General features: G+C 34.3%; 1 protein-coding gene across 2 annotated transcripts in view; it reads left to right on the top strand.

Annotated features, from left to right (window-relative positions):
* Nucleotides 1-926: 926 nt before the first annotated feature.
* The window catches only part of IKZF3 (IKAROS family zinc finger 3), an 83,198-nt gene continuing 74,354 nt past the window's right edge, over nt 927-9,770 (top strand). The window contains exon 1 of one of the 2 annotated variants that reach the window (XM_032871516.1): nt 927-1,412. In XM_032871516.1, coding sequence (XP_032727407.1) covers nt 1,406-1,412 — 7 coding nt within the window. In that variant the 5' untranslated portion in view covers nt 927-1,405. The remainder of the gene's footprint in view (nt 1,413-9,770) is intronic. The other variant, XM_032871515.1, reaches the window with a different exon arrangement.

The following is a 9,770-nucleotide window of genomic DNA, read 5'->3' as shown; positions in this document are numbered from 1 at the left end:
TCCCATAGAACTCTAACCCATACAATCTACAGAGATACCTCCATGGTGTCATGATCTTAAAGACAATGCAAGCTGTTTACTTAGGAAAAAAAAAAATCACCCACTACACATAAATGTGTATGTATATTGATACACACACATGTATGTTGACCTTCTATACCAAGGCATATTTAAAATAAACTAAAATTCATAAATTACAATATGGACACTTTAGTTTGTAAGTGTGGGTTTCTTCTGATACGGTCTGCTGATGCACAACCCCCCAACCTTAAGTCTGAAGTAGATTTGTATACATTAACAATGTAATTTTCTAACAAGGGTGGAAGTGACCTTTTTGAGAATCATTCACATGTTGTCCAATTCAACACAATGGATATCTTTATAAGGATTCACTGGAACAATGTCCCTTAGACTTCAATGTGAAGAAAAGTTCTGCGTTTGAAAAATTGTCATACGGGCACTTCCCCTTTCCTTTTCCTATAGTCAAATTTGTGCGTTACCTCTATAAAGCAAGAAGGATACTAGGGAAAGATGTTGACTGGTATGTTTCTGTGCAATAACATCCTTTAATTAATTTTACTATCTTATCACACTCTCCCCTTAGCTCTATTTTCTTACTTTTCTGATCATTGTATGTATGTATATGTATATGTTTTTTGTAAGCTGTCTCAGATCCTACTTGGAAGAAAGCAGAGTAGTAGAAAATAAACACATAGAGTACATAGTAAGTGAAAACAAAAGTGAGAGAATTTTTGCTTCCCGAAATGAAAAAGTTGATAAAAGTGCCCAAATCCCTTTGAACTGCCTTAGAGTTTTCTGAAAACTTGGACCAAGAATTATCATGTGAAAAGAAAAACAGGAAGAAAAACATAAGACTTCAAACGGAGAGAGTTCTCTTTGACTATATTCATTGCTATCATCCCCGAATCTAGACCAAAAGTTCCAGATCTTGTTAAATTTAAGACAAACCTCTTTGAATTTAAACTTTGAACTTAAGAAAACAATCCAGATCGTCCCTCCCCCCATATATTACCCTACCATCCATTATCCTTCTTAAATAGATACTTTGGGACAATTTACTGATGCGCCATTTCCATCCTATCTGGTTCTCAGGTTTGACATTCAAAAGGGGGCTGGAGGTGCGGAACCTCGGGCTCTCTCCTTGGTGAGCGTACTTTAAAGCCGCCGCCAGCCAGCGCCGCTGTAACCCCGCGCACCGGCCGGTCGCCGGCTCCTGCCCCTTTCAATCTGCGCCGACGCGGCTGCCGGATCCCGGGGACTCCCCACGCCGGGAATCTCCCGCCAGCTGCGCGCTGCGACCCGGCGACGGCAGGAGCACGTGGAGCGGCCGGGAAGCCAGAGCGCAACTCCAATCCAGTCCAGCCCAGCCCAGCCCGGCGGCGAGATGGAAGGTGAGCCTCCAGCCCGCTTCTTTTCTAAGGGGTCTTTGAAAAGTTCGACCGGTGCACGCAGCAGAGAGAGCTCCTTCTGAATCTCGGTTTTGCTTCTATTTATTTCTTTTGTCAAGAGTAAATATGAGGTATTTCAGAAGGCAAAGCGTGTCGGTTCTCATACATCTCTCATACTGCCCCCCCCAAGCCCCCACCTAACTTTGGAAAGTGATAACTTCTCCTCAGTTTTATGTCTTAAGGGTTGTCAGACATGAGGGGTCAACTCGAAGTCTGCAGAGGAAGAGTACTTGTGGGGCGTCCCTGAAATGGCAGCAAACTGGGTTGGAATCACTGATCTTTTTGGATGCTTTTTTCCTCCATGGCCTTAGTGTCCATTGGAATTATGCTAATCTGAGTGACTTCTTTAGAATGAAACATGACAGTTTTTTTCTTCAAAGAGTAAATGTTATCATATGGGAAAGGTAAATTTTTATGTGGTTGGCACTGGTGGTTCCCTTGGAACTCTTTTAATGATCTTTTTTTACCCAAAGCAAAAATCAAGCTCCATTTAAAAATTTCATTTGAATTAATTTTGAAAATCATGAAACTCCTCGTTTCTCAAAAATTTTACAGTATATACTTACTTGGGTAACTAAAATTTCACACTACTGTTGTAAACTTCTCAGTGGTCTTTTCAACAAGTGTTTGTAAAACCTTGAAAATGGCAGATGCATTTCAAATTGGGGAAGGTGATGATATTTCGAAGATCAGAATTTGTGAGAAACATATTCATTGTCTTAATAAATGAGATACTGACACCTAATAAAAATGTTAATTTGATAAATATTATGAATAGCAGGATTTTTTCATAATAATAGAAGGATTTTCTGTTGTCAATTAACCTTGATCTTTGGCAACTCTAAACCTAGAATATATGAAGTTATTTAAATTTGATTAAATATTTTGGGATACAAGGTGTAGGAGGTAGAGCTTCCCTCCCACACACACACATAATATCATTGAATGCAATTTTACGATCCTGAAGTATTTACCTGGGTATGCTTACAATTTTTCTAACTGCTGTGGCCCATATAATTTTTTTTTTCTTATAGAATGCCAAACAAGTCAATGCATTTAGTATGGAAACTTTTAAATGGCCATTATGAATAATGCTTCAGGTGTTTTCTCTTATGAAAAACTATGCTATTAAATTTTAAATTATTGGGGTTTTAAAGTGCTCTAAAATTTGACATTGTGAATATTTAAAAATGGTTTATGAAGTATAATTGTTAACATGTAAAGGTCTGGTTGTCCAAGAACAGGAAAAAATTAGGTCACTATACATTACAAAAAAATAATTTTTAAAACTCTCATGCTTTCATTATTATAGATGAGTTGCTAAATTTGTTTTTGTGAAGTTATAAATCAATATTCAACACTATTTTTTCTTGGTCCTTTCGCTTCTCCAGACTAACATACAGAATAGTGTAAATCTGTGGGAAGGAGAATATTTCCTAGTAAATGTTAATACACCTGAATTCATTTAATGTGAAATAAAGAAATTACTAGCTTAATAGCATAGTTTGGGATAGTAATGTCCCTAACAAACTTTTAGATAAGCCCAAATAAAGATTGTCTAAATAAGAAAGGAATGAACATTTGTATAGAATTTGAGTTAGAATGTACAAACTATAAAGGGGGAAAGATGGGATATAGGATATAGGCAGTGATCAGTTGTGTGTTTAGATGTCTAGATTAAATTCATAGGTTCATAGAGATGGATAGTATATAGTATGCTTAATGTAAAAACTTCAACACTTACATCAAAAAATAAAATTTAAAAATGAGTAATGATGTGAATTTGGCTTTTCTATCATCAGGTCCTTGAAGATGGAGTAGTTGATGTAGTAAAATATCTAGTTCATTATAGCTAACACATTGACTAATCTGGTGCATGTGCTTGATATTTAAAATATTTTTATATTATCTTGACATTTTGAACTCAAAATACAGAGATTTGAACTACAGTGTATACCTCTCATTTCTTTTTTTTTTTTTTAAAGATTTTATTTATTTATTTGACAGAGATCACAAGTAGGCAGAGAGGCAGGCAGAGAGAAAGAGGAGGAAACAGGCTTCCCGCTGAGCAGAGAGCCCAATGTGGGGCTCTATCCCAGGACCCTGGGATCATGACCTGAGCCGAAGGCAGAGGCTTTAACCCACTGAGCCACCCAGGTGCCCCTATACCTCTCATTTCTTGGCAGTATAAGAAAGTAGAATACTTTATGGAATACCTTTATTTTCTGCCTAATTTGGTGATCAAATTAACAGGCTACAGTTTATTGTGAAATGTAAAGCTGTTTAGTCAGTCATTCCCTCAGCATATAAAATTTTTTAAATTCATTCTTTAGCAAACATTTATTGAGACATTCTATCTGTGAAGATGTCAGATGACATAAGCTTTTGAAATTGAAATTTTGTCATGTAAAAATGAAAAGTTAGTACATATAATAAATAACTCAGGAACTATAACTCTTTTTTTTTCTCACAATCTGTGATCTGAGATATTTCCTATCCAAAGACTCTTGATGTTGCTAAATTTTGTTATTTGTGTTGTAATAGCAGTAGTTCTTCTGCTATGGTTGAGAAATGAGGTTGTTCACAAATAAAAATTTCATAGGTATTGACATGTTTCTTATTTAATATAAAACTTTTCTATTTAAACTATATTGGATAGAGATCTAAGTGTATTTATTACACAACCCCTTGTCTTATAAACAAAGTACACAAGAGATAACTTTATCTTGGTTACCCTGGGTTACTATTCTGACCATCAGGTGGTGTATTATTATTCTATAATATAAACTCGCAGGCGTTTTGAACGCCTAGAGTTGAATGCCCCCACACTAAATATTCCAGGGTTATTGAACAAATTTTGTCTTCTTCTTGATGTCAGCTTCTGCTTCTTACCACATGGCTTTTGTGGAAGCAATTTTTCATTTCTAATTCCCTTTCTATGCTCCATGGTTGCATTTACAGAGATATAGCCTCCAAATGGTGGAGTTTACTGAGCCCTCCATTATGAGCATATGAAGGATGAGATGGTAAAGTTCAAAAGAACAAAAGCTACAGAAAGGCCACAGGATCCTGATAGAACATAATTTTAGAAGATTCCTGTTCGTGCTTTCTATGATCCAACATGGGATTTCACAGTTTCCTCACTGAAGTCTTCAACCCATTCTATACTTGATTATGTTTACTTGTCCTTCAAGATTCTGCTCAGGCATCATCACCCTGAAGGCTCTGCAGATGCCCTCCTTCTGATGACCTTCTCTGGTGCCTTCTGGTGGTCACCCTACTGGTCCCTCACCTTCTTCCACCTAAGCTAGGAGCCTTTCCTTTCTGTGCCTATTTCTGCCAATTGTATTGAAATTATTTATTGATTTAAGTATTTATTCCCCCTGGTCTTTCCTTCTAGAGGGCAGAGAATATGTCTTATTTTTGTGTACTTAGTTCCTGGAATAGTTCTTGGTTCATAAAAGAACCTCAGAGTTTGTTGCATTCAATTAAGAGAATAGTGCTGAGGGGCGCCTGGGTGGTTCAGCCTTTGCCTTCGGCTCAGGTCATGATCCCAGGGTCCTGGGATCCAGCCCCACATCAGGCTCTCTGCTCAGCAGGGAGCCTGCCTTCCCCTCTCTCTCTGCCTGCCTCTCTGCCTACTTGTGATCTCTCTCTCTCTGTCAAATAAATAAATAAAACCTTTAAAAGAAAAAAAAAGAAAATAGTGCTGAAAAGCAACTTCTGTTATGTTTATTATAATGCCTTTTATTTGATTAATTTTTATGAGTAGTAGTTTATTGGTGCTAGCAATTTTTTGACAGAACTCAGAAAAATTTAAAGTATTTAATTAAACAGTATAACAGAAAAGAAAGCCAAGAAAACAAAAATGTTATTGGGTTTTTTGGCTAAACTATCCCTAAAATCAAATGTAATCTATTAACTTTATATTGACAGATTTCAGGATCACTTATTAGTCCATTAAAATATGGATCAAATATGAACAGAAATTTGCTTTCTCAGTCAGTAAGATATAGATGATACCATAAAATTAGCATACAACTTTCCAGTAATGCCTTTTTATACATTATTATAAACTTGTCAGTATATTAACTGTATATAATCACTTATTTAGGACTAAAAGATTATTCATACATCTTTTATTAGACATCCAGTGTTAATTGGCGCCTGACTCAAGCTGTAGTTCTAGATTATGTATGAGAAGAACTGAGAGATTAATACAGAAACCTGCCTATAGTAGGTGCTCAATAAAAGGATTTTTTTGTATTAAGAATTCATTAATTATTTTGAAAAGAGATCCTAAACATCATAAGGACATAGAGATCACTCTGCTACCTAGCATTTTAAAAATACAAATTTTTACTAACTGGTGTATTTTTTTTTTAAGATTTTACTTATTTATTTGACAGACAGAGATCACAAGTAGGCAGAGAGGCAGGCAGAGAGAGAGGAGGAAGCAGGGTCCGTGCTGAGCAGAGAGCCTGATGCGGGGCTCGATCCCAGGACCCTGGGATCATGACTTAAGCCAAAGGCAGAGGCTTTAACCCACTGAGCCACCCAGGTGCCCCCTAACTGGTATATTTATAAAAATTAAAAACCATAAGGATGACTCTAAGGTCTTTTGAATCTCTAAAAAAAAAAAAAGAAATAATGAAACAATAATTACATTTCTATTATATGTAGATTATTTTAAATATGACCAATGTATACCTTTTGGTTATTATTACTATATAATTATCAAAACACCTTAATTCCCACGATTTTGAATGAGATAATTTTTCAGCATTAATGGAAATCTACTTTCTGCATCCAAAATTACAATTCTTAGAGTCCAAAGTAGTGTAGAGTAAATCAAAATAATATGGAGTTGATACTGGATTATAGTGGATATGTGTATATGTGTTCCTCTTAGAAGAGATTTTAAAAAAATAGGTGTTTAATAATGGATCTGAAATAGAATAAAATGTGTTTATGAAACAATACTCTTTACTCACTGTCAAAAATTCAAAATCAGTTTATCTCCCAACTTTTTATATCAATAGAATTAGCAACATATCACAAATTGTGTTTATTAATATATGTTCTTAGAGCTGAAATTTTTGGCACATCAGATTATTTGTGGGTTTATACAGAAACTTTTAAAAAATAAACAAAACTGAAATATTTCCATAGCATCACTGATGAAACAATATAAAGCTATATTTTCTACTTGTAACTCTTAGTTATCTAAAGATTATTTAACAAGATTTCTTGCTTATTTTAGTTATTAATATAACTGTAGCTCCTTCTATACTGTCAGGTTCCAAAGTGTAAGTATCTTTTTATCATCAGCCCATTCCTTAGCACATAGTACAACTACAGTCATATTAATTAAATAAATTAATGAATGAGTTGCCTGTGTGTTTAGTCATTTGATTATTTGTTCAGCTTCTAGGGTAAAAAAAATAAGGAGAAGAGTGACATTGAAACTAATTTTGCTGGCTAATTTGTCAGTGGAGCTGTTAAAGGTTTGGTAGAAGAGTTTAGAATGTTGGCTAAATCCAACAATATGAATACTACCATCTTTTTCTAATCCAATATTGGCTCTACTTTGGGCAGAATAATAGAGTGTCTTCTAACTTTTGGATATTAAAAAAAATTTTGCTACATTCTTTATTTCAGTGAAGCACTATACTTTCCACAATAAACTATTTCTTTATAATAAATGTTTTGATTCTTAAAATTGACAGCATATTTCTCTTAATTTGAGTTTTCTATTGCAGCACTATCAGCTCACTTGCAAAGTGATACCTATTTGAAAGACTATTAAATTATAAGAATATTTGGCACATCAAAATAGTTTCCTAAAATAGTAGTCATATAGAGTCAGTGGATATGAAAAAAAGAGCATGCTCATAAACCTGTAAATGGTTTATAGATGTGGAGTTACATCGCAGCTATATATAATAGCTCTGGTCTGAAAACTGAAAGTTGCTAATTTTTATGCCTAACAATTAATCATTTTTGTTATCATCTGCCTTTATCTCTATAATTAGGAAATCACTCACTAATAGCCATTAATAGTTGATTTTATGCTTGCATACGATGTAGACAGTACCACAGATGTGCATCAGAAGCTAACTTGATTTAAATTTTATTTGACTTTCATGAGTATCATTTACCAAATGCATTGAAGATTATCAATGTATAAATTTATACTCTGACCTCAAAATAAAACTTTTTTTTTTACCAACTCTTTGAAACTCTTTGAAATATTAACATTTTATAAATGTGACGAGTAAGATTGTGGTTCGGCACCTGTATTTTTTTTCCTGTGCATAATTGCTCATATAAAACTATATAAGTAAGAACATCATCAACTCTCCTATTCCCTCTATTTAACTAAGTGCCCATAAAGGCTCAGGCTAATGTGCTTGGAACATGCTTTTACCACAGTGTAGTAATCAACTGCTCAATAATAAGAATGTGAGCATGGTAATCATGATTCTATATTATAAATTTTTTAAATACTTATTGTAAGGTTGGTTATTTCTTGCTGATTTTTATGTTCATAATTTAAAAATGTAAAGATTAGTTATTTTTAGTGACTCAACTTTGAAAGAAAGGTTATTTTTCCATCCTCTTTCAAATTTCAGGGAATAGTTTAAAAACTATTCTGAAATAATAAGATGAAACACTTGCAAGTGGTAACAGTTTTTATATATAAGCATCTTCATTTCTTTTCATATTGACAAATTAAAAAAACACAGTAATAATGTATTTATTTGATGAGTATCATTTACCAAATGCATTGAAGATTATCAATGTATAAATTTATACTCTGACCTCATGTATAAGTATAAATGATACTGATCTAAAGCTGCAAGTTTCATCTATATCTATAGATTTTTGGGTTTTGTTTATTAAAACAGCTTATTGTTCTCATTGTTTCACCTTTCAGTAATTACTATATATTTGAACTTATTATATTGTATACTACTAAGATACCACTTTATCTGTTTTATGTATGGTAATCTATGTAAGATTTCATTTGAAAAATGAAGTGCTTCTTCAAAAAAAGTTTAAAAACTACTGTGATAGAAACAGATACTTTTTAACTAAGTAGTTTCTGGAAGCCACTGTTGTCTAAGATTCAGTAAGTTCTGTAGAAATTATGAGTGTTAGAAATTAAACCCCTTCCCTTTGGCTCTACAACTTCCTTTGTTAAGACTAAGGTTCCTAACTTCATTTTGGTACTGTGAATATTATGCTGTATCATTCAGTCCTTGAGAAATAGCTGGCCCATTGGCCTACAAGAAATAGTTGTCTAAAGCAATTGTATGCCAGCAGATTCAAGGGGACCAGGTGAGAGAGATTATTTATAACTGGTATAAGCCACTGATACTCTTCCTGTCTTGGTTTGAGAATCATTTCAGTAGGACAAAAGACTTCATGGACCATCCTGACCAACACACTTCTGCTTGCCACCATAAAAACAAAATTCCCCAGAATTAATGGGTGAAAGAATTAGGATATGTCGCCATTTTAACATTTTTCATTCATTCTAGAAAGAAGATTTTGAGCTTGTTTGGTAAGCAATACTTCAGCAAGATAGGCCATTGGCATTTATGAATATAACCTTCTGTTCTGACTCTGTGAGTGGCCTGAAGGAACACAAGAATACATGGAAATTTGTAAAGATTTAAATAGGATAATGTATATAGGAGTCCTACCACAAATTTAATTAGTAGTACTGAGAAACCAGAGTACACAAGTATATAGCTTCTATGCTAGCCTAGCCAACAGTATCCACGCACATCTTAATCAAAGAAATTTGGAGTTTCTCAAAGGACTCCACAGTTTTCCATTGCAAACATCGATGACCTAATGTGGTCCTATTTGTCCCAAACCTAAGCAAACCTAGGGAATTTTTACAGGTAATCTAACTTAGGGATGGAGACATACTCTGTATAATGGAACAATAATGACTTAAAAAATTTTATAGTAAAAATTAGTGTAATGCTTATAGATCTTGTGGCAAGTACTCTATTCAATGACACTGATACTATATAATGACTCCTTGAGGTATGCCATGGTCCATTCAACAAGAATTGAATGAGACCGGGAGGGAGACAAACCATAAGAGACTCTTAATCTCACAAAACAAACTGAGGGTTGCTGGGGGAGGGGGGTAAGAAGAGGGTGGTGGGGTTATGGACATTGGGGAAAGTATGTGCTATGGTGAGTGCTGTGAAGTGTGTAAACCTGGCGATTCACCTGGGGCTAATAATACATTATATGTTAATAAAAAAATAAAAAATT

This window comes from Lontra canadensis, unplaced genomic scaffold (genome assembly GCF_010015895.1).
Source record: "Lontra canadensis isolate GAN:19392208 unplaced genomic scaffold, GSC_riverotter_1.0 scaffold43, whole genome shotgun sequence".
Lineage (NCBI taxonomy): Eukaryota > Metazoa > Chordata > Mammalia > Carnivora > Mustelidae > Lontra > Lontra canadensis.
Note: the sequence above shows the minus strand (reverse complement) of the source record. Positions and strands in the feature narration are given on the sequence as shown.